Genomic DNA, 26,429 nt, shown 5'->3' on the forward strand with positions numbered 1-26,429 from the left:
TGAGAATGGCTGAATAAATTGTGGTTTATGAATATTATGGAGTATTATTATTCTGTAAGAAATGACCAACAGGATGATTTTAGAAAGGCTGGAGAGACTTACATGAACTGATGCTGAGTGAAATGAGCCAGACTAGGAGATCATTATATACTTCAACAACAATACTACATGATGATCAATTCTGATGGACGTGGTCCTCTTCAACAATGAGATGAACCAAATCAGTTCCAATAGAGCAATAATGAATTAAACCAGCTACACCCAGCAAAGAACTCTGGGAAATGACTATGGACCACTATATAGAATTTCTAATCCCTCTGTTTTTGATTTCCTTCACAGGTTAATTGTACACTATTTCAAAGTCTGATTCTTTTTGTACAGCAAAATAATACATATATTGTATTTAACTTATACTTTTAAACATATATTTAACATGTATTGGTCAACTTGCCATCTGGGGGAGGGGATGAGAGGAAGGAGGGGAAAAATTGGAGCAAAAGGTTTTGCAATTGTCAATGCTGAAAAATTACCCATGCATATATCTTGTAAATAAAAAGCTATAATAAAAAAATAAATAAAAGCAAATCATTAGATTATAACTTTCAAAGAAATTCTTACTAAAATCCTTTTTGTTTTTTCTATAATTGAGCTAAAATTGTTAATAGAGGAGTTTCTTATATAGACAGTGTAAATGTTTTAAGACAAAATTTTTGCTTAAAACAAATATGTGTCGGTTCCCTGATGTGATAGCATACCTCTGGCTAAATAGAATTTTTGATTAAGATGAGTTACAACTACAGGAATCAAAAATGATACCTTTGTCAGGAACCAGTAGACATAAAGTGGAGAAATTTGCTTTAGCAATGAGCTACCAGACAAAAATGAGATAAGACCAATCACAGGGCAATTAAGTACCACTATTTAACAATCATCACCATCACCTACACGCATGTGTGTGCATACACACAGACACAGACACAGACACACACACACACACACACACACACACACACGAGATATATTTTACTTTATTAATTTTTTATTAAAAGCATAATACATAGATATAAACTAATAACTCCAATCTGGTGTTTCCAGCTTAATTTTTCTGGAAAAGTGTAAAGTAACTCTGAAGAAATATACTTAAGGCTCAGTATGACTGATTTAATCCTACAACAAGGTGTTAATTCAATGGAACTTTTAAAGACAATGGTTATCTAGTTTAGCATATGAGTTCTCTAGATCAGTATGATTGATTTAATCTTACAACAAATAATGGTTCCCCAGTGATTTAATGATTGGTTTATATTCAGTATACTGTAATGATGTAATTGTAATAGAGTATATAAACTGTAATGATGTAATTGTAATAGAGTATATAAACTGGGGACAAAACTCAGCTAGAGACAGAGAAGACTTGACCAGCCTCCTGGTGGCTCTCCTGCCTCTTGCACTTTGACAGAGAAGACTTGAGCAGCCCCTGGTGGCTCTCCTGTCTCCTTGTATTCCTCCACTGAAACCAAGGCCCATTCTGGAGGGCCTCCAGAAAGCTAGCTGGGCCCCAGGTGAAGAAGACAGAATGTGAAGAAGATAATAAAGACTTTGGTCTTTATCCCAGACTATTTTTGTGGTGATTATTCTGCTGAAACAAAGGCTGGTCTCAAGACCTCCAGAAAGCTAACCAGAACAATGTTGGTCAAAGATGTAATGTCTTCTCTCTCAAAGGGCAGGAGACAGGAGAGCCACCAGGAGGCTGGTCGAGTCTTCTCACATTTTCCAGACTTTATACTTAATTTCACATGAATATTCTTGGCAAAATACTTGAACAACTCTTTCTAGGTTACCCTCTGAGTTTTTTTAGTTTCTTGTTTCCCTCTTTATTAGAGAAGTTTAGTAAATATTTCTTCTTAGTCTCTAGCAAAATTATAGCACCAGAGGAGTCCTGTTGGATATCCTAGGATAATCTTTGTGCCAAACTTCTTACATCACTCTTATTTCATTCAACTGGACATTCTGAGCACCAAATAAATAAATCCTTGTCAACTTGACCTCCAAAACTTCCTCATAAAGATCATAGGAGTCCTCTTTGAAAGGCAAAAGGAGTCCATCCTGCTCAAGTCATATAAAAGTACATTAAATTGCAAAGACTTCATTTCTTGAATAGTAATATCAAAAGACAATTGCTTAAAAATTATTTTCATCTTAGACATCAGTCTGTGCTAGAAACTTCAGGCCTCGCTAAAATAAATTAAGCTGAACTATTACCAATATATTTGTAGCTACTTCTTAAAAGTAAAAACAAGTGTCTGATCATTTGAGGAAAATATTTGAATAAACAATCAACCCCCTTTGGAGAAGAGTGAAATATTTATATTTTATTTCTTTGCAAATATTTCACAGGAAAATTATGAATTTTGAATTAGTAGGTTTTGAGCAACTTAAAGTTCTAATGAGGCCTCACAATTTGGAATTTATTTTCTTTTGGGCTTCAACTCCATTTTGGAGTATATTTTGGAGTATAATCTACTTGCTTTCGAGAGGAAGAGGGATGACCATCAAAGATAGAGAATGTATATATGGCATTTATTTGCTATGATTTAAGTTATGTGTAGTATTTCAAATGCAATATAGAATTTTTTCATTCCATTTAAGCTGTTTTCATGACTTAAATGAATGCAATTTTAAAAGACTTCAAATAAAATTCAATTATGCATTTGTTGTCGATTATGGTTAAAATATGCTGTCAATAGGCATGATTTCAAGTCAAACCAACCTTTCCTGGCTTGTTCAATACAGTTTTCGTACTCTTCAGCAGGAATTTGCGTGTGAAACACAGAAACAAAGGAATCCTCTTGTTCCGGGTGAAAAGGATCTATTAATTAAAAGTCAGTCAATCAGTACAGGCAAGAGAGAAAAATATCTAGGCCCACAGAGTAATCATAAAAATATGAGGGTCTCTTTTCTCATTGGAACTTCTCAATTCCCTTCTTACACATATATTTCTTAAATTCATGTCAGTTCAACTGGAAAGAGAGAAGATTAACATTCAGACTTTATGTGTATGGGTTCATGAGAACAAAAATCAGAGAAAGGAAAGGAAGGCAAATTTTAAAATATCCAGGCCTGCAAGCTCCATTACTAGGATCCTAAGTTCTTAAGGCTACCCTGCAATATTACAATTATTCACAAAAGGAAAATTTGCCAAAAAAAATGAATTCCTCATGATATCAGGAATACACAACATTAACTGGGCCAGTCTTTTTCAATTTTAGCTTTCCAAGAATGAGCAATTATATTAATTTTCAGAAAGTATGCTTAATCATAAAGACAAAAAAATATTTTGACAGTGAAATTTAAGAGGGATCCTAAATAGTTGACCCTGAATTTTGTTGATTGTGCTATTCATTTCTACTCAGAATGCTAACTCTAGGAGCTAGACAGCATAGTAGATAAAGTGCAGATCCAAGAGTCAAGAAAACTCATCTTCCTGAGTTCAAATCTAGTCTCAAGTATTTACTAGTTGTGTGACCCTGGGAAAGTTCCTTAATACTGTTTGCTTTAGTTTTCTCATTTGTAAAATGAGCTGGAGAAAAAAATAGCAAACCACTCCAATATTATTCCAAGACAACACAAAATAGGGTCACATAATTTTACATGGACTGAAACAATATATATAATATAATAATATAATATATAATGATGAGTAGGATGATTTCAGAAAAACCATAAGATTATATGAATTCATGCTCATGTGCAAAGTAAACTGAACAGCACCAAGAGAATAATATACATAGTCACAGCCATATTATAAAGTGATCATGTGTTAAAGACCCAATTGCTCATAAAAATAATAACCAATTATTGAATTATGCATAAAGTTTTCCCCCTATTTTCTTCATTTAAAAATCAGCCTCATTCAGTCACATCTGAAGGACATTACTGTTATGCCACAGTTTTCTTTAACTGTCCTGACTCAGTTTCCTTGTACAAGTTTCCCTTGTCTCAGTCTCCCTAGTTACTCCCCTAAGCTGTAAATCTCCCTCTGGTCCATGAAGGCTGAGGACCAATTAGTCTAAGGATATAAATTGTTAGCCCAAGTAAGATAAACAAGAGAGTAGACTTCCTGATTATCTTCTGTCCTTGAAAAGTTACAACATCCCTCTAAAATATTCCAAGATATTTCACTGACATCTTTATCTCTGGGTTCCTTTTTGATTCATAGCCTTTTCCAGCTGGGCTTTTCCTGCTCTTTTTCCCTCTTCTTTGTCTCTAAAAGGTATATAAAGGTTAGAGATTCTCCATTCATTGCTGGAGAATGGCGGCTGGCTGTGGATGCTGGACGCTGGATTCTTTGAGATGATAGTCTCCTCCAGACCTGGGACCAATATGAATTCCTTGGTCCCAGTATATCTTTATCTCTGTCTGACTGGATAATTTGAGACGAGAGTCCTGTCCAGTCAATCTTACTCTCCCATTAATAAAATATTAAAAACTCTCTAATCTCTCTCCTGCCTCAGTTTCTCTGCCATTACATTACTATGATGAGACTGAATTAACTTTCTCCTCCTCCCAACTAAATGGGGAAGTCCATGTGTTCTAATCAGGCTTGAGTGGGATCCTTTTCACTACATTGCCAAGAGTGACTGAATTCTAGGTAGAGGTCTAAGAAAAAAGAAAGAATGAATGACATAATCAAAATTATATTCACCCATCCCCCCCTTCATTAGAATAAGTTCATCCCCTCATTCCAATATTTATTCTTTGTTAATCAAATTATTTAACTGTTAAGCAATCAGAATTTATTGTTGTCAAAAAATACCCATTCTTCCAAGGACATATACATGTCAATAGGTCATCACAATCAATCTTTGGTTCACAAGAGACAGCCAAATGAACAAACATCCTTTCATTGTGTGTGTGTGTGTGCACCCGCACATATATGTACATATATATATATATATATCTATATATATATATATATATATATATATATATATGTATACATTCTCCCAAATATCCTAACCTCTCAGTTCCTACTAAATTTTCATGAGCTACAATTTTCTAATACATGCATTGTATTCCCTATATGTATCTAATGAACCTATTTCTTCCAACACTAATACTCTAATTTCTTTCTTTTCTATCTTATTGTCTGACTGCTTATGGGATATATGATGGTACAGTAGATAAAACGTATAGACTTAGAGTCAGGAAGAAATGAGTTCATATCTAGCCTCACACACTTGGCAACTGTGTGACTTTGGGTAAGACACTGTGTAACTTTCCTCAATTGTAAAATGGGGCTTGATAATAAATGTTGTTTGCCTCAGATTCCTTAATTATAAAATGAGGATAACAGCAGCACCCATATCGTAAGATTGTTTTAACAATCAAGTGAAACAGTAGTCACTCTAAAAATGTTTATTCCCTTTCTCCTTATGTTTTCAGCACTTGGCATGGGGCCTGGCATATAGTAGATGGTTAGTAAGTGCTTGTTGACTTGAAAGGCAGAGTTTTGAAATATCCCACTTATGATGGTTTTTTATCTAGAACCTTGGGTAGTTCAATTAACTTTTTTATTCATCAATCAATCAACAAGCATTTATTAACCACCCAACAAGGTTCCAGGTATTGTTCCAAGCACTGTTCTAGCCAATGAAGATACAAAAAACAATAAATGAAGCTGTTTCTTCTCACAAAAAGCTCAAAAATGGGAGACAATTATTTAAACATCTACATATATGTAGTGTATATATAGTATGTGTGATAATATAGAAAATAAAAAATATAACAATAATAAATCTAATAACTACAAAAGTGGTTAAATGCAAAGCAGTTTGAGACAAGGGCTCTAGCAGTTGGAAAAATCAGAAATAGTTTCATGTAAAAATTAATTGTTTAAGCAACATCTTGAGGGAAGCTATGAAGTAGAGGTGAGAAGGAAATGTAATCTATAAATAAGTCCATGAATCAAGACAAAAGCATGGAAACAGGAGATCCTCCATAAAATTTTGCAACTACATACATCCTAGATAGATGCTGCTCTTGTCTGCCATATCTTCCCTTGGCAATAATTATAGAATCTTAAGTTTGGGGCTGGAAAGGACCTTAAAGACAAGCAATCCAACCCCTTCAATTTATAAATGAGAAAGCTAAGATACAGAGAGGTTAATTACTTGCCCAGGGCTATGCAGCTAGCTATTAGTATCTAAGGTAGCAGGTGAACCCTGGTTTTTCTGACTCCCAAACTAAGTATCTCATCTACTGCTCCATATGAGAGAGTGACTGATAGCTAAAAGTCTTTGGGCTTTTTTGGTCTCTCCATCTTGGTGTTTGCTTGATATCACTTATAGGTCTTATGGTTAATGTACTATAAACCTTAGTGCTCAGATGAACAAAGGTAATGATAATCTATTTCTTCATGTATATATACTGTGGCTGGTGGTCATTCCTCTGAGAGTGATCAGAATATCCAGAAACATGAGCAATTTCAGGACCTTGGATTGTCTGGAAGGGCCTACAATTGTGGTGTTATACTTCTGAGGCTGGGCATTGATCATGTTAATTTGCTCCAGATTCAACTTAACAATGCATTTATGACTATTTTGACTAAGCAGCTCCCCACCCCGTGGGTGTCATGTATTCTGCCGTTGGCATAGGAATTAAAGAACCATATACTTCAATCTTTCAAGTATACAATACAATCTTTCAAGTATACAATAAAATATATACATATAAAAAATTACTAATGCCAGAACAAACTGTTCCTTATACAACTCTGAAGACATCTACCAAAGGTGAAATATTTTTAAAAATGTCTCCGCTCCAGATAACATAGCTCTTATATTGTCATAGGACCTAAGAGTCATATCTCTTCAGACACAATCCATGACTGATCATTTGATGGTGCTTAACTTGAGTTTCATGAAGTTGTAACTTTTAGTATATTTATAACTACATTTCATTGTATAGTTCTATAGTCCTATAAATTTTATTTTATGTATTTAAAAACAATATTCTGAGAAGACTTCCATAGGCTTCACCGGACTGCAAAAGGCATCCATGACATGAAAATGATTAAGAGTCCCTTATTGCAGGCAAAGAAAGGAAGTAAAAGAAAAATGCCAGAGGCTAAAAAGATAAAATATAAAACTAAACTTATTGGTATAGGGTAACCATGAATTATTTTAGATAGCACTGATTTGTGGATTAAATTGAATTAGTTTTTCTGTGAAGAAAAGGTTTACCAATCAAATTAATCGAATAAATCAGACTGATGTGGAATGATTTTTTTAAACTAATGAAAAGGGGAAAAAGGGCTTTAGGGACTCAGGTCATTAATCTTCAGCATGCAAATGGTTTTACTGATTATTAATGAGTCTTAGCTATTTAATAAAACAAGCCCAAAGTACAAAATTTAGCAATATTTTTAAGTGCTTAATTTAACTAAATTGCTACATGGAAAGTAATTAACTTATACTTTTTTTGAATACTAAAAATCTGGTTTCCTATTAATTTCTCCACTAATTAATGATGATTTGTTGTATGCAATACCAAATGACAAATGTGAATTTGTTTCAATGGAAGATCTGATTTTAAGATGGTATGAATACGTGTCTTAATTTTAAATTCTAAAGAAAAAGCATCTTGCAATAGAATTCAACAAACTTTACCCTTCAAAGATTTTGCCAATTTGTATTGTACAGATTGAATTGTTATATAGAATTATACAGAACTGAATTGAATGTACAAATCCCAAGCTAGTTTGAGGCAGAATGTGGGAATATTAGACTTAAGAGTCTAAGGACCAGGAATTAAAATCTAGTCCATCTGATGGCTACCCTCTACCATAGACTATCTTATGACACTGAGAAAGTCACCCTTTTGGTATGCTACATATCCTAGAGGACCATTCTCATGGATCTTCCCCTTTCACCTCAGACCAAGATCCAGTGGAAATTCTTCCCCATAAATATGATGGTATAGTTGCTCCACACTCTATAAGTATCTCTGTTTTCTGAGCTTCAGTTTCCTCCTCTGTAGAATGAAGAAGTTGGAATAAATGATCTCTAAAATCTCTTTCAGTTCCAAATACAAAAATCTTAAACAAGCATGCAATTTAGAGACCTCTGTTAATAGGTCAGTCAATACAATGCTATGAATAAATTGTGGTAGGAAAAATGCCTTTTTTTATATACTCTTACCAGTTTCCCTTTAAGAAACCAGGAAAGCCATTCTTTTTTCCCTCTCAAACTTTTTCTATACATAGAAAGATAAGATTTCACATTCATTTTTGTTTTGTCCTCTCTTTCCTTCTCCCTCCTTTCCCTTAAGATAGCAAGCAATCTAATATAGGTTATACATGTACAATCATTTTTAAAACATATTACCATATTAGTCATATTGTGAAAAAAAAATCAGAACAAAAGGGAAAAACCACAAGAAAGAAAAAGCAAGCAAACAAGGTAAAAATAGTATGCTCTGATTTGTATTCAGTCTCCATAGTTCTCTCTCAAGATACATGTGGCATTTTCCAGCTCAATTGGAATTCTCTTGGATCACAACACTGTTGAGAAGAGCTAAGTCTATCATAGTTGATCATAGCATAATTTTGCTAGTGTGTACAGTTCTCCTGGTTCTGCTCACTTCATTCAGTATCACCTCCATGTAAATTTTTCCAGGCTTTTCTGAAAATAGCCAGCTCATCATTTCTTATAGAATAATATTCCATAACATTCACATACCATAACTTATTCAGCCATTCCCCAAATAATGGACATCAACTCAATTTCCAATTCCTTGCCACTACAAAAAGGACTGCCACAAATATTTTTGCACTTATGAATCCTTTGCCCTCTTTTATGATCTCTTTGGGATACAGATCCAGTAATGGCACTGCTGGATCAAAGGGTATATCAAAGGGTATATATATAGTTCAAGTCCTTTGGGCATAGTTCCAAATTGCTCTCCAGAATGAATGGTTCAGTTCACAACTCTACCAATAGTGCATTAGTATCCCAGTTTTCCCACATGCCCTCTAACACTGTGTCCCAGTTTTCCTATATCCCCTCCAATAGTTATTATCTTTTCCTGTCATCTTAACTAATCAGCTAAGTGTGAGGTGGCATATCTAAGAGTTGTTTTAATTTGCATTTCCATATGACTATAAATAGCTTTAGTTTTTTCATCTGAAAATTGCCTGTTCGTATGCTTTGGCAATTTATGAATATTCTTGTATTCTTATAAATTTGACTCAGTTTTCTAAATATTTGAGAAATGAGACTTTTATCAGAAACAGTGGCTGTAAAAAAGTGTTTCCATATTTCAAAGATGATCTAGTATAAGCCTCTCATTTTTCTGGATAAAAAACTTGAAGAATTCAAAGAGTTTAAAAGGACTTGGCTAACATCATATAGGAATTCATAATATGTTCATAGGAAAGATTTCATCTAGAGTTAGGGCCCTGTACCTGAAGTCCTTTCCAGCTTTAATCAATCTGATTTTTTACCAGATGTTCAACACATTGTTCACTGTATATAAGACTCAAAGCACTTTTGAGTACTGTGGAAAAGATTAAAATGTAATTCCTACCTGTTTTTATTATACTGATGTATCAAAAAAAAATCTATTAAAAAATTTGTTTATAAGCTTTCTACTTCCCTTCTCATTTTGGCTTCATTGGTTTTGCTGGTGCAAAAACTTTTAATTTAATGTAATCAAATTATCCATTTTGCATTTAATAATATTCTCTAGTTCTTTGATCATAAATTCAGGCAGGCCATTTTTGAGATTATCAATGGATTGTCTTCCTTCCCTAAAGCATAAAAGGCCCAATGGAAAATTGGTATAGGAGATTATAAAGAAGGTCCTACACTATATGTGTTTAAAAAAAAAAAATGCCACTCTTTGCCTCATTTCTTTCTTACCTAGCCTTAAACACTGAATGGGTGTTTCCTCAGTCAAACTGAGACCTTGGAAAGACAGCTTTAAAAGGCCACCACTACATCCCAGGCCATCTACAATTGTTCTGATCTAGATTTTGCCACTGGGATCCAGATGGTTCCAGCGGAGAGAGTAAGGCTGGTGACCTTGCTCTCCCTCACTTAAGTCTAATTCATTTGAATGTCATGGCAGCACCTCCCTGATATATCATAGTCCTCTTTGAAAACAATAAACAGCAGCAACCCCCAACTATCTGGTATCACCACACTACCAAAGTCAGGGTTCTACAGGAGGAAGAAGTGAGTAAGTAGTGTTAGAGAAAGGATTGGGAAAGGATTGAAACGATGATGCAGTCCCCAGAAACTGTCCTAATGATATGTGTTCCCTATATTGTGTGCCCTCTCCTCACAAAAAGCTTTCTCACTAACATATAGAAGTCTATAGGAGAAGCATCTCAATGTGACGTGTGTGTGTATGTGTGTGTGTGTGGTTTTTTGTTATTTATTTTGCTAGGCTATTTAATTAAATTCATGTTTTTCCATCTAGTTTATGTCTTCTCATGTTTCTCTAGAGCAGCTAGGTGATAAAATAAGAGATAGCATTGAGCCTAGAGTTCAGAAAACCCAAGTTCAAATTCAGCCTCATTTACTTACTTGAAAGATTAAGTTCTTTCTGTCTCCATTACCTCAATTGTAAAATGGTGAAATTGTAAAATTACCCTCAAAGAGTTGTAATAAAGATCAAAAGACATAAAATAGATGAAGTACTTTACAAATCCCAAAGTGCTATACAAATATTAGTTATTATTTTATCATAACCATTGATTCCTATGGCATCATGATACTCTTATATTCATGTACCATAATGCTATCACAAGTGGCTAGGTAGCATAGTAGAGCGAGCACTGGACTTGGAGTCAAGAAAACAGTTATCCTGCTTCTAATGCTAACTACTCTATCGTCCTGAACAACTCACTTATTTTCTGTCAGCCTCAGTTTCCTTGACTATAAAATAGGGATAATAACACTTACCTCACAGGATTATTATGAAGATTAAATGAAGTAATCTATGTAATGAAGTAATCTATGTAAAATACTTTTGCAAACTTGGAAGGACTATATAAACTTGGAGTCAAGAAGATATCATAATCCTGCTTCTAATACTAACTGTTGTAACTCTGAACAACTCACCTTCTGTCAGCCTGAGTTTTCTTGACTATAAAATGAGAATAATAACATCTACCTCACAAGATTGTTGTGAGGATTAAATGAAGCAATCTATGTAAAATACTCTGTAAACTTGGAAAGGCTATATAAATGTAAGCTATTATTATTACCAAAACTTGTTTAGCCATTCTTTAACTGAAAGATAAATTTATTTCTAGTTTTCAGCTTCTAGAAAAAGTGCTGCTATAAATATTTTAATGCATATGGGAAATTTCTTTTTATCACTGACCTCTGAAAAAAGATATGTGGAATACTACATAAAATGTCATATCCTTTCAATTTATTATTTTTGCTGAAATGGATATTTTAAAATTCTTTGTAAGGTGATAAAATGATAACACTTTAGGAAGAGATATATTGGAAAATCTAGGTGAAACAAGAACAAAAACATTAATAAAATTATTTTTTCAATGTACCTTTTACTCTAAACTGGAATGTCCTTTGGGTTATCTGGTCAAAGAAAATCCACTGAGAGCATATAAACTGTACTCCCTGATCCAAAGTATGCTTTAATTTTTTTTCTTTTCCTTTTTTTTTAATTAATAGCTTTTTATTTACTAGTTATATGCATGGGTAATTTTACAGCATTGACAACTGCCAAACCTTTTGTTCCAATTTTTCCCCTCCTTCCCCTCCTCCCCTCCCCTAGATAGCAGGATGACCCATAGATGTTAAATATATTAAAGTATAAATTAAATACAAAATAAGTATACATGACCAAACAGTTATTTTGCTGTACAAAAAGAATCGGACGCTGAAATATTGTACAATTAGCCTGTGAAGGAAATCCAAAATTCAGGCAGGCAAAAATATAGGGATTGAGAATTCAATGTAATGGTTCTTAGTCATCTCCCAGAGTTCTTTCGCTGGGTGTAGCTGGTTCAGTTCATTACTGTTCCATTGGAACTGATTTGGTTCATCTCATTGCTGAAGATGGCCAGGTCCATCAGAATTGATCATCATATAGTATTGTTGTTGAAGTATATAATGATCTCCTGGCCCTTATGCTTTAAATTTGTGGCAGCTTTCAAGGGCCCATGGTGAAGGGAGGTTACACTACTTGAGACAGCAGAAATCTAGAAAAACTTTGCTGCTCATAAATTCTAATTATCCTTTTTAAAGAATTCACAAGTAATTATTGATTAACATTTGCATATTAAAATGTTTCAAAGATGTTCATGAGATATTTATGTTCTAATTCAAAATTCCAATGGCAAATTAGAAATTATCTTTAATTTATCAATCCCCAAAGAGATTTAAAAATCAGTCCATAAGATCCATGATGATATTTTTCATTTATAGCTAATACTTCATATATTATCAAATCTAAACATAACACAGAGAAAAGCATCTTATATTTAGAGCCAAAAGATCTGGGCTCACGTCTTGGCACATGGTTGTGTATTAGCCATGTGACTTTAAGAAAACCATTTAGCTTTTCCTAATCTTCAATTTTTTCATTAGAAGAATAATTATATAGAGTTATTGTAAGGAAAGGACTTTGTATTATATAAAGGTAAGCTATTATTTCTTAATATCCAACCTGACAGGTCTTCTCTTTGATTTACAGATTTAGAGCCGAAGGGAGCTTCCAAAACCCCTAGAGGTTTTGACTTGCCCAAAATCATACAGGGAATAAGGATTTAAATCTAAGCACTGAATTCTACAACAATATTCTTTTTTTAATTTCACACTTACCTAGGCTCCCCCTTAGCAAAAAGAACTATACAGAAAGCCTTCCTACAATGGCTGGAGCTGCCAAAGCATACCCTAACAATTTACTTTTTGAGTTATTGTGTCATCCTAAAACCATGATGGAGAATCCAAGTAGAATTTTTATGTCTAAAAAACATGATTGAAAAAGATTTGGCTTGGTTTTGTTTTTAGTGACCTAAAGTAGAGTTAGAAACTGCTCTGTAGGCACAAGCCATTTAAGATTGACATGTAAAGCACTTGGCAAATCTTAGGGCACTATATAAACCAGCTATTATTACTATTATTGATGTAGCAATAAGTGGACATTGATAGAATGAAAGAAAACTGCATCAAGCAAAGAAAAATATTCACTATAAGAATTTCTCCATAAGTAGAAAAGAAAAGGGGTAAAAAAACTATCAGGGAATCTTCTATATTTTGTTCACAACCAAATTGTCTTCAATTTTAGAGATTTTAAGTATTTTAATTTGATGCTGCCACCTGCTGGACACCTTTTACATATAAATTTCATGTGAGAAGTATTAAGTACTTCATTTCTTCATTGTTACAGGGAGGAAAGATCATTCATGGTACCACAAAATATTTGGGATTTTTAAAATGTATGTGTACTTTTCTCCATATAAAATCACATATGTGTATTAAAATATAAATGTTTAATTATATTGTGATGTAAATAGCAGCAGGAAATGTCAGCTAAGAAACTCTCTCTTAGAAGAAGGAATAAAGTATTCCACAAAGTTTCTCATTAAGTTCTAACAGTCAGCAGAACAATTTTCATTCTCCATAGAGGTGAAACATTCAGCACAATGAAAGCAAGACAACCACTGAGAGTAGAGGATCACAAAAGCTCACGATGAACAAAATTAATATCTTTACTTATAGTCTTTACCAATAACTTTTTTTAGAATCTATCCCAAACCTCATCCAATCTACAGAGATCTGAGTATTTTAATAGGAAATGCAGCAGCTACAATTCAAAAGAATTTTTCTGGGCAGCCTATCACTCTCTAAAACTTTTGATTGCAAACTTTTTAATATATCAGAGTCATCTAAAAGGCAGACAAGTCATGTAGCTCTCTTCTGGGTTAACTGTGATTGCAAATGTAGCTCAAAAAGGTACATAAATATGAAGACCATTGATTTAAGTCAAACACAAAAAACATTCTTTTCATAGTCTTCAAAAAACATACATATTTTGTGGACTGCTCTCTACTGATTTGAAAAAGAACACAGATTAGTATTATTGTGAATATGGTAACTGAAAATGTTGTTCAAAATTAGTAGGGAATTTTGTCTGTCCTTAGAATACCATCTGACAGAGTATGCAGGAAATATTTAATGACCTTTAAAAAACTTTTTCTTTCCACATTGTGAATTTGACAAGATAAATAAATATGAACATTTTCATATATGTACAAAGAACAGAAAAAAGATCTGTATGTTAACCTTTAAATCTCATGTTCTTGAGGTACATATTAAGTTTGACACTATACTATCAATATTTCCAGGCTTATCTATGCCCTTTTTGAAACTTCCTTCTGTTCACTTTTATTTCTTCTTTAATATTTTACAGATTTTCTTTTTTTCTTGTCATTTCTTTTTTGTGGGTGAGGGGGAGAAAGGAACATTATTGTCACTATCCCCTTCTTCCACCCTAGTTAACCTTTCAAGAAATAGTTGCCTGTTAGATAAAGAAGTAAACAATTAAGCCCTGTTTCTAAACTAGAAATTATGACACTTCATTAAAATTCTGCATGTCATACTGTCATGGTCCAGATTTCTTGCTTAAAGTAAAGAAGTTCTCTGGGTTCTAAGTAGAAGTTACATCACAAACTTGGAAGGTACCTCATGAGGTCAGATTTTCAACCATTATCCTTTAGCACTAGTTTTCTCAATAGCCCTGATAAGTTTTGTTCAACTTTAAAAAAATAAAAACCACATGGCAACTAGGTGCCATAGTAGATAGAGTAAAAAGCCTGGAATCAGGAAGACATGAATTCAAATCTGGACTAAAGACACTTACTAATTATATGAACGTGGGCAAGTCACTTAACCCTGTGTGCCATTTTCCTCATCTGTAAAATAAACTGGAGAAGGAAATGATAAAATGATAAACTACTCCAATATCTTGGCAAAGAAAACCCCAAATGGGATTATGAAGAGTTGTTTTTTTAACATAGTCCAGCATATGTATTGCTAAAAACAAAGTCTCTCAAATTAAAATTCTGAATTTAAGTCCACTTGGTTATCACATTGATATAAAAAGGCATTATTTTAATATTTCAAATGGTCTAACAACAATAGCAAATTCAACTTCAGTATGCCATATTCTAAAATAAAATATGCCAATCAGGAGCCATATTCCATTGACTTAAGTGAAGCCTTTCTGACAAAGGCAAATTCTCATTACCCAAATAAGATCTTGAAACATCACCATTCTATACAGCAAGTTTTGGTCAAGATTAATCTAGTCCATAATTACTTTAACAGGACATCTCCATAAAGGGACTATTAATCTGGGGTCAACAGACTCCTCTGGATAGACTGCAGGGGAACTGTGAACTTGGATAGGGAAATTTTACTTCTTTATTTTCACTTATTTCTAAATGAAATTTAGCATTGTCTTCAATTTGGGGGTCTACTTACGTGCATATTTGACTCAAATTCATTTCTACACAACATTTTTTTCAGTCATCTTTTTTTTTACTCACCAGTTGTCCCTTCTGAAGAAGCAGCCAGACTCACAAATTTTTTGGTATTTTCTATCTCCTCATTACTCTGTATGACATCAAAATTTTTGATAGTCTAATAAAAGAAAGAGAAATTCTGAATATAGGAAATAGGACAACTATACTCATTTTATTTAAAAATAATAACAACCTTTTTAGAATAGTTCAGAAAATGAAGGAATTATAATCTTTATAATTAATTGTTTAAATTAATTTAATTTAATTAATTTAATTAAATTAAAAATTAATAATTGTTTTAGCAATTTTTCTGCCATTGTGAAAATATTATGCCAGTGATTTCCAATGGAGGCAAGGGATATTTCTCTATTATGTAATTAGCATTTCATTTTATTGACTATTATTCTTTTCAGGTCAAGTAAATAATTTATCTGTCTAAATTTGTCTACAACTAATGAACATTACAAACATTTCATGGTTTTAAAAATTAATACAACCATTGACTAAATTTTATTGTAGGCTGACTGAAACTCCCAGAAAATCAATGAGTATAAATGAAAATAAACAAATTACCAGGTCCAGGTTTGTATGTTAATATATACAATGTGCCTTTACCAATTAGACATTTGTTACTTTCATATACTATAGGTGGGTGATCCCTTTTCACTCCTACTTCAAAGAAAATTTAGTTTTCAAAAGCTTATTATTAATTATATTATTTCTACTGAAACCAAATGAGCTAGGAGAACTTATTCAAAAATAATATCACATTGTTTCCTCCTCTGACCTTAGGGGTTCTCTTCCAAAATGTATAAGTCCAGATTGGAAGCAATAAGCAGAAAGGAGCAAGCATCAATATTACAAAGAAAAGAGAACAAAATATAAAAATAGTTAAGTCAACAAGTATTTATTGAATACCTACTATATGAACAACACACTATGCTAAGTATTGTGAAAGAAACAGGATAAAATTAATATTCTTTTTCTTTAGGACATTAGAGTCTAAATGAAAATAAAAAGCCAAGGTTATTCTATAACTGGAAATTTAGATAAAAAGAGAAACAAAATGGTAAGAAATGACCAGCAGGATAATTTCAGAAAGGCCTGGAGAGACTTACATGAACTGATGCTGAGTGAAACGAGCAGGGCCAGGAGATCCTTATATACCTTCAACAACAATACTATATGATGATCAATTCTGATGGACCCGGCCATCTTCAGCAATGAGATGAACCAAATCAGTTCCAATGGAGCAATAATGAACTGAACCAACTACGCCCAGCAAAAGAACTCTGGGAGATGACTAAGAACCATTATATTGAATTCCCAATCCCTATATTTTTGCCTGCCTACATTTTGGATTTCCTTCACAGGCTAATTGTTCACTATTTCAAATTGTGATTCTTTTTTGTACAGCAAAATAACTGACTGGTCATGTATACTTATTGTGTATCTAATTTATACCTTAATATATTTAACATCTACTGGTCATCCTGCCATCTAGGGGAGGGGGTGGGGGAAAGGAAGGGAAAAATTGGAACAAAAGATTTAGCAATTGTCAATGCTGTAAAATTACCCATACATATAACTTGTAAATAAAAAGCTATGAAAAAAAATTTTTAATAAATAAATTAAAAGAGGAACAAAAAAGGTTAGAATGTACGAATTCAAATGTCAGGACTTAAGGGCTTAAGAGTTTGGTTAAGAAGTCAAGACTGGAGGCAAAGATCTGATAAAATTCAAAATAAAAAGCACACATCATGAAATCCAAAAACAGAGGCAAGGATGAAGTTTATGCTTCTATTTTTGTCATGATTAACGCTCTAATGCTAGTTCCTCTTTGTCCCTTAGAAATCTGACATGTAACCCCTGATCTCACAATTCAAACTATGTTCCTAAACTCTATTGTAAGCCCCAGTAGTCAAATCATCAGTGTCATACAAAAAGAAGAGAATATGAAGAGCCTTTTACCATCAATCCCCCATAAGATATCCTCAAGGCCTGAGTTGAACTTAAAATTTCTCTGTATTCTCTATGACTATATCCATCAGTGAATGTTAAAATGAAATTAACTTTTTTGAGCAGATTTCTTTTTTCCCACATATAGATTTTCTTTATTGCTTTATGAAATATGTTGAGAGAGAAAAATCAGAACAAAAGGGAAAAAATACAAACGAAAAAAAGACAGAAAAAAGTGAACATAGCATGTGTTGATTTACATTCAATTCTCATAGTTCTCTTTCTGAATGCTGATGGTGTTTTCTATCCAAAGTTTATTGGGATTGCCTTGGATGACTGAATTGCTGAAAAGAACCAAGTCTTTCAAAGTTGATCATCCTACAATCTTGCTGTTACTGTACATAACGTATTCTTAATTCTGCTTGTTTCACTCAGCATCAGTTCATGTAAATCTTTCCAGGCCTTTCTAAAATTAACTTTTTCATTTTTATAGAACAATGATATTCCATAAGTTTTGTATACCTTAACTTATTCAGCCATTCCCCAATTAATGATCATCTATTCATTTTTCTCAATTCTTTGTCATCACAGAAAGAACTCCTAAAAGCATTTTTGCACATATGGGTTCTTTTCCCTCCTTTATGATTTTCTTGGGATACAGACCCAGTAATAGTACTGCTGGGTCAAAGGGTATGCACAGCTTTATAGACTTTTGAACATAGTTCCAAATTGCTCTCCAGAATGGTTGGCTCACTTCATAACTCCACCAACAATGCACTAGTGATATGAATTTTTCCCATATTCTCTCCAACATTTATCATTATTCTTTTTCCTTTCACCTTAGCCAATCTGAGAGGTATGAAGTGATACCTCAGCATTGTTTTAATTTGCATTCCTCTAATCAATAGTGATTTGGAGTATTTTTTCATATGACTATAGATTTCATCATCTCAGAATTGTCATTTGTGTCCTTTGACCATTTATCAACTGCAGAATGACTTGTATTCATTTAAATGTGACGGTTTTTTATATATTTTAGAAATGAAGCCTTTATCAAAAACACTAACTAAAAAATTTTTTCCCAGATTTCTATTTCCCTTTTATTTGTTCTTGTTTTAGTTTTGTTTATGCAAAACCTTTTAAATTTAATATAATCAAAACTGTCCATTTTGCATTTCATTATGTTCTCTACTTTTTCTTTGGTCATAAATATCTTCCCTCTCCAAAGATCTGATAGATAAATTATTCCTAGCTGTTTTAATTTGCTTATGTTATCACCCTTTATGCCCAAATCATATACCCATTTTGATCTGATTTTGTCATGGGTGTGGCAAGTAGATCTATGCCAAGTTTCTGACATATTTTCCAGTTTTCCCAGCAACTTTTATGAAATAGTGAGTTCTTATCCAAGAAGCTGAAGTTTAGGAGTATATCAAATATTAGATTCCTATAGCCTAATTATTATGTCATGTTTATCTAACCCCTTTCACTAATCCACCTATTTTTTAGCCAGTATATAGTTTTAGGTCTGGTACTGCTAGGCCACCATCTTTTGCTTTTTTTTCCCATTAATTCCCTTGATATTCTTGACTTTTTTGTACTTCCAGATAAATTTTGTTGTTACTTTTTTCTAGTTGTATAATATTTTGGCAGTTTAATTGACATGGTAGTGAAAAAAACAGACCAATTTGGGTAGGATTATCATTTTTATTATATTAGCTCAGCCTATCCATAAGCAACTGATATTTTTCCAATTGTTAAGATCTGACTTCATTTATGTGAGTAGTCTTTTGTAACTGTGTTCATATATACAGTTCCTGGGTTTATCTTGGCAAGTAGACACCCCTGTATTTTATTTTGTCTACAGTTATTTTAAATGGAATTTATCTTTCTAGTTCGTGCAACTGGGCTTTGTCAATAATATACAGAATTGCTGATGATTTGTGTGGGTTTATTTTATATCCTGCAACTTTGCTAAAGCTGTTAACTGTTTCAAGTAGGTTTTTGAATGATTTTCTAGGATTCTCTAAGTATATCATCATATCATCTGCAAAGAGTAATAGTAATTTTATCTTCCCATTGCCTATTCTAATTCCTTTCATTTATTTTTTCTCTTCTTATTGCTAAAGCCAACTCTCTATTACAATACTAAAAAATAATGGTGATAATGAGCAACCTTGTTTCACTCCTGATCTTAATGGGAATGCAACTAGCTTCTCTCCATTATAAATTATGGCTGCTGATGGTTTTAGATAGATACTGCTTATTATTTTAAGGAAAAATCTCCTCTTCCCGCTGCCCTCTACTGTTTTCAATAGGAATGAATGCTTGAAATTAACTTTTTGCTCCATTATCAAAATTTTATGCTCTTTACACATCTCTAGATTTTGAGATACTTGTGTATCTGTGTGTATGTGTATCTGTGGCTAAACTCCTGGAAAAGGTTGCCTACAACAACAGGTACCTCTACTTTCTCTCCTCACACTTTTCTTAATTCTCTCCAATCCAACTTCTGATTTCATCATTCCACCATAACTGTTATCTTCAGTTACTAATAATCCCTTAGCAGTTAAATCTAATAGCCTTTTCTCAATCCTCATTCTTCCTGGCGTCTCTTCAGGTTTTGACATTGTTGAGCACTCTTTTCTTCTAGGTTTTTGGGACACTACTCTCTCCTGGTTCTCCTTGACTACTTCTTCTAAATATTCTTTGCTGGATTTTCATTCAGATTATACTTACTATTCATAGCTATTCCATAAGGTTCTATAGCCCTTTTCTCTCCTCTCTTACTATTATTTCACTTCACGATCCCATCAGTTCCCACGGATTCAATTATCTCTATGCTGACAATTCTCAATTCTACTGATCCAGCCCTGATCTATCTGCTTACCTCCAATCTCAGATCTCTAACTGTCAAAAGGTAAACATTTCTAACTAGGTGTCCTTTAAACATCTTAAATTCAATATGCAATTTAAATTCATTCCCCACTAAATCCTGCCAACCTCCAAACTTTCTCAAATGTCGTTGAGGGCACCATCCTCCTCCTCCTAGTACCCCGGATTTGCAAACTAGATTTCATCCTCAACCCTTCATTAAATCTCTTTCCTATATCCAATCTGTTGCCATGGTCTGTTGATTTCACATTTGTAACATGTATCAATATATGCCTTCTTTTCTGCCTTCTACTACTCGGGTACAGATTCTCATCTCTTGCCTGTCACAAGTTTCCCTTACTCAAGTCTATCTGTCATTTAGTTACCAAATTAACTTTCCTAAAGCAGAGATCCATGTCACTCCCCACATACCACGTTCTTCTCCCCTACTCCAGAACTTAATGAACTCCACTGGCTCTCATTTCCTGGTTCAGATACATGTTTTGTTGAAATTGAAAGCCTTTCATGACCTAGTTCTACTTTTCTTATATTTTATATCACACTTCCCAATCCCCACTACCCTATTATATATTATTCAGTCCAATAACACTGTCAATTATATAACTGAAGCTAGGGTCTGATACAGAAAATGCTACATGAAATACCATGTTCTTATTATTTTCATCCAGAATACCCACTATATATATATATATATATATATAGATCATTCTCATAAAAATAGGGCTATGAATCTGTAATTACAAACTTCAATTATATATATATAACCTGTGATTTTTTTAGCCCATTCAATATCCACAAGCACCAGAATAGATGCTGATAGTGGTAACCTGTTATTTTTTTGTCTGTTAAAATACAATCAGTTCCACTTCTGTACTAATATGCAGTATTCAGTTCATTGTTTTCAAACTTTCTTCTTGAATAAAGTATTTATGCTATAAGAACAAGGGACTTCTAATACAGCCTGTGACTTCTTTTCTTATTCCTGAATTTTATTTTATGATTTGCTATACTACTCTCCTATGATTGCCTTAAAAATATCACTGTATATGTAGATTTGATTTAAAAGATATTGTTAATTATTCATAGAATTTCATTGCCTCTTCATCCTCTACAACAAATAATGTTTCATAAGCTGGGGTTTGTCTTATTACTTGTTATGGTCTCCACTGAATTTCATCAGATCAGGTATTTCACAAAAATATTTCTTATTCCCTTTGAGCACATGATCAAACCAAATTCTACCAACTCAACAACATATGAACATCATTTCTATTTGGCTACAATTTTCTTATATTTAATTTCATAACAAAATTATCAATTAGGCATGGACCCACACTTAACACCATATACCAAGATAAGATCAAAATGGGTCCATGACCTAGGCATAAAGAACGAGATTATAAATAAATTAGAGGAACATTGTATAATTTATCTCTCAGACTTGTGGAGGAGAAAGAAATTTGTGACCAAAGATGAACTAGAGACCATTACTGATCACAAAATAGAAAATTTTGATTACATCAAATTAAAAAGCCTTTGTACAAACTAAACTAATGCAAACAAGATTAGAAGGGAAGCAACAAACTGGGAAAACATCTTCACAGTTAAAGGTTCTGATAAAGACCTCATTTCCAAAATATATAGAGAACTGACTCAAATTTATAAGAAATCAAGCCATTCTCAAATTGATAAATGATCAAAGGATATGAAAAGACAATTTTCAGAGGATGAAATTGAAACTATTACCACTCATATGAAAGAGTGTTCCAAATCATTATTGATCAGAGAAATGCAAATTAAGACAACTCATACCACTACACACCTGTCAGATTGGCTAAGATGACAGGAAAAAATAAGGATCAATGTTGGAGGGGATGCGGGAAAACTGGGACCCTAATGCATTGTTGGTGGAGTTGTGAACGAATCCAACCATTCTGGAGAGCAATCTGGAATTATGCCCAAAAAATTATCAAATTGTGCATACCCTTTGATCCAGCAGTGTTTCTATTGGGCTTATATCCCAAAGAAATACTAAAGAAGGGAAAGGGACCTGTATGTGCCAAAATGTTTGTAGCAGCCCTATTTGTAGTGGCTAGAAACTGGAAAATGAATGGATGCCCATCAATTGGAGAATGGCTGGATAAATTTTGGTATGTGAATGTTATGGAATATTATTGTTCTGTAAGAAATGACCAGCAGGATGAATACAGAGAGGACTGGCGAGACTTACATGAACTGATGCTAAGTGAAATGAGCAGAACCAGGAGATCATTATACACTTCGACAACGATATTGTATGAGGACATATTTTGATGGAAGTGGATTTCTTTGACAAAGAGACCTAACTGAGTTTCAATTGATAAATGGCGGACAAAAGCAGCTACACCCAAAGAAAGAACACTGGGAAACGAATGTGAACTATCTGCATTTTTGTTTTTCTTCCCGGGTTATTTATACCTTCTGAATCCAATTCTCCCTATGCAACAAGAGAACTGTTCAGTTCTGCAAATATATATTGTATCTAGGATATACTGCAACATATCCAACATATAAAGGACTGCTTGCCATCTAGGGGAGGGGGTGGAGGGAGGGAGGGGAAAAAAATTGGAACAGAAACTAGTGCAAAGGATAATGTTGTAAAAAAAAAAAAATTACCCTGGCATGGATTCTGTCAATATAAAGTAATTATTAAATAAAAATTTAAAAAAAAGAAGTGATATGAGGAAGAAGACAAAAAAAATTTTAAAAAATTATCTAGGTTCAATTTATTTAAAAGACAACTGAAACCAAATTGAATTTAGACTACTTAATATGATGACTTGTAAAATGCCTATCACATGTCACATTCTTCTTAACTGTTTACACAGCTGATACACAAATAATAGTCATTAAGGATTATATCTTTTTTTGATCTGGCTATTCACTAATCAAATTTTAAATTCCATGTAGAATGAACAGAGCTTCCTGCCCAGATTTAAGACCAAGATGTCCTACTTCTATCCTGGAGTCTATTCACTCCAGAATTTAGGCAATACCATTCATCCTTATACCCATGAATAAAATACTTATCAGTGTAGGTCGGGTTTGTGTTCATTATCAGAAGTACTCCAGAACACAAATTTTGCTATTATGGGTCAGGCATATGACAATCTATTATTAACCAGAATATAGATATATTGCCAATTGTTCATTCTCAAAGAATAAAATAAAATCTATTTTTAAAACCACCTCAAATACATTCTACTTCTCATTACCATAGCCAGGAATGTATCATACCTTCCCTTCACTAGAGAATTTCATCCCTCATATATCACACAATTGTCATCTCTCTCTTACCCGAAGTTCTTCCCACAGCTTTGTTCTCATTTCTTGGCCTTGCTTCTTAATTTCTTTCTCTTTAAATTGTTTCTCCACCAATAGTTTGTCGAGTCTCTTCATCTTTTTAACAGCTTCCTTAAGTTGTTGATCTGTTTCTTTTATTTTGGAAACATCTATATGATATGGAAAATAAGCTTATTTAGCCTTTAGAACTGGAACAAATCATCTAGGGTCAGCCCCCTCATTTTATAAATAAAAAAACAACAGAATTTGGCCTCAAGAAGCTTAAGATATGGTAAGGGAAATAAGACATGAACATAAGCCAAAGGACATAGATTGGAGTCCTGCTTCTGAGGCTTATTATAAGCTACATCACCATCAGCAAGAGATTAATGGTCACATTACTTCCAAGACCCAACTACCTCATCTGTAAGATGGAATAAAATATCTGTAGGAGTTATCTTACAGTAGTTGTGAGAATGAGATATGGATGAAATAAAGGATGTAAAATGCTTTGCAAACTACAAAGCATTATACAGATATGAGCCATCATTATCGCTACAAAGAATAAAGTTCTACATGTGAACAAAGAAACCTTAAAAAAAAAAAAAAAAAAGAACTTTGGGAGAATGTTTCACTTACTTACCCAGGAATTTCCTTGAGTTTTCATTTTTAACATTAAATTCTAAATTGGTGTCACTTAGGGTCTTTAAAATTATTCATATTTAAAGTTAAATATGACTAAAAATAATAATCTTGCAGGGAAATAATCAAATATTGAACCAGTTTGGGTTTTTTTTAACCTTCCCAGCATAGAAAAGCAGTAGTTTATTGTTATGTGAAAGAACAAATTCACAGCTTCTGAGAGAAGTCCAAATGATGCAATCACATTCCCCCTAATGGGGCCATTTTGTTTTTTGAAAGGGAAGCGTCTCCTAGAATATCAGCCCTATTAATGAATGGGTACAGCAACACTTAATACATCTAGTGTACTATCTCTAATTCCCCACTGCCATTCCTAACGTTCTCAGCTTGTGTCGACTTGGGTGGTCTAAAAATAAGGTATTTAAAAGTATCTCACACAGTTTATACAGCTACTAGACAGGCAAGATAAACATAACTGAAATTTGTCTCGTTGTACTGTGGCGCACAATGAATCTGCACCATACTACCTTCTTTCCACTTGGTTTAGGAATTCCTGAGGTATATCAAAGAGATTGAAATATTGAACTTCATATTCATCTTCTGAAGCATTCAAACTGGAATTAAGTTCTTGTAATCAAGCAAAAACAAAAATGACAGAACATTCAGCCTTTCAAAAATAAAGTAAAAACTAAGTCAGAATTCATATATAAGAAGCAGAAAAGTGTTGGATTTGTGTCTGGCTTCATTTAACTATTTAAACCTCAGGTTTACTACTCTCTAAAGTAGACTATCTCTACTACAGAGGATTAGTTTTTTTTTAATGCTTTACAAAGCTTAAAGCACCATGTTATTGTATTGTTATTATGAACAAGATTAACAAATTATACTAATAAATTATATTTATCACATAATTTCAATTAAACAAAGGTTTGTGAAGAAAAGCAATTTGTCATCATGGATAAGTTACTGGGTTAGATAAGTATGCTTCATCATTGTTTACCATGATGATGGCAATTCAAATACTCTAATATTTACTATGTGTACCAGCATAAATCACTTAACCTCTCCTGCCTCCGGGCAATTCTCAAGCATTAATTTACTGAATTATAAATGGACTGCAATACACATTGCTGCAAATGGAAGGGCCACACAGGGAGTTCCCTATGCTGAAGAAATTAACAACAATAATAATAGTTGGCATTTTATATAGAGCCTACTAAAAATTACAGATCCTTTTTATATTTGTGTAAAAGTTTATAAAATACTTTCTAGTAAATTAATTATATATAACAGCATTTTAATAACCAATATTTTCTAATAGTTTATACTAATACTATTCTTTATACTTTGATATATACATGATTAGCTCAGTATAGAAATTTCCTCAAGCCATAAAGATCAAAATTACTGATTTTCTTGAAGGTAGCTTTTGAAACTTTCCCTCCATGTTTGTTATCTTAATTCCTGTCCATTTCTCTCCACATATTCTGTATATCAGCTATCCTTCCCATTCAGAAGCTTCAAAGCTCACCTGTAGGTTTGTATGGAGGCATGTTCTAAACACCATATTCCATTTAAAACTTTGAGCAAAGTTAACTCCTCTTCAAATTCTTCTATTATTTAAGCTCTGCCAAATGAATCAGCCTCCCATAGTGCCAACATATCCAGTTTCCCAATCCCAATCATGAAGTCTTACTATCTTCAATGCAAGCTCTATGTCCATACCATTTTCTTTTGAACACTCATTTCGATTTTGATCAGCTTTCCTCTTCCCCAAGCCCAATCAACCATAGTTTATCAGTCTCCTAGCTCATTCACTATGGTCTTTTGAAACCCATCCTATTCTCAAACTCCATTATATCCCTTAATGTTTCAGCTAACCTTATCCTATAAGCTTTAGCAAAAAAATCTGTCTTTCCCATGAGAATACTACATACCTCATAATTTTGACACTGGAAACCATATTTACACACAGAATCAAGAGGAGAAAGCTGGCATATTGTTTCATTCCCCAGTGCTATTTCCAGATAGTTGGGTTTTTTTA

General features: G+C 33.2%; 1 protein-coding gene across 4 annotated transcripts in view; it reads right to left on the reverse strand.

Moving 5' to 3' along the window:
* Nucleotides 1-26,429, reverse strand: part of FSIP1 (fibrous sheath interacting protein 1) — a 271,977-nt gene that overhangs the window by 228,923 nt on the left and 16,625 nt on the right. For all 4 annotated transcript variants that reach the window (XM_051977060.1, XM_051977059.1, XM_051977063.1 and 1 more), the window contains exons 4-6: nucleotides 23,759-23,913; nucleotides 15,593-15,686; nucleotides 2,771-2,869 (exon numbers count right to left, since the gene is read on the reverse strand). In XM_051977060.1, the coding sequence (XP_051833020.1) occupies nucleotides 2,771-2,869; nucleotides 15,593-15,686; nucleotides 23,759-23,913 (348 nt within the window). The remainder of the gene's footprint in view (nucleotides 1-2,770; nucleotides 2,870-15,592; nucleotides 15,687-23,758; nucleotides 23,914-26,429) is intronic.

Source organism: Antechinus flavipes, chromosome 2 (assembly GCF_016432865.1).
Source record: "Antechinus flavipes isolate AdamAnt ecotype Samford, QLD, Australia chromosome 2, AdamAnt_v2, whole genome shotgun sequence".
Lineage (NCBI taxonomy): Eukaryota > Metazoa > Chordata > Mammalia > Dasyuromorphia > Dasyuridae > Antechinus > Antechinus flavipes.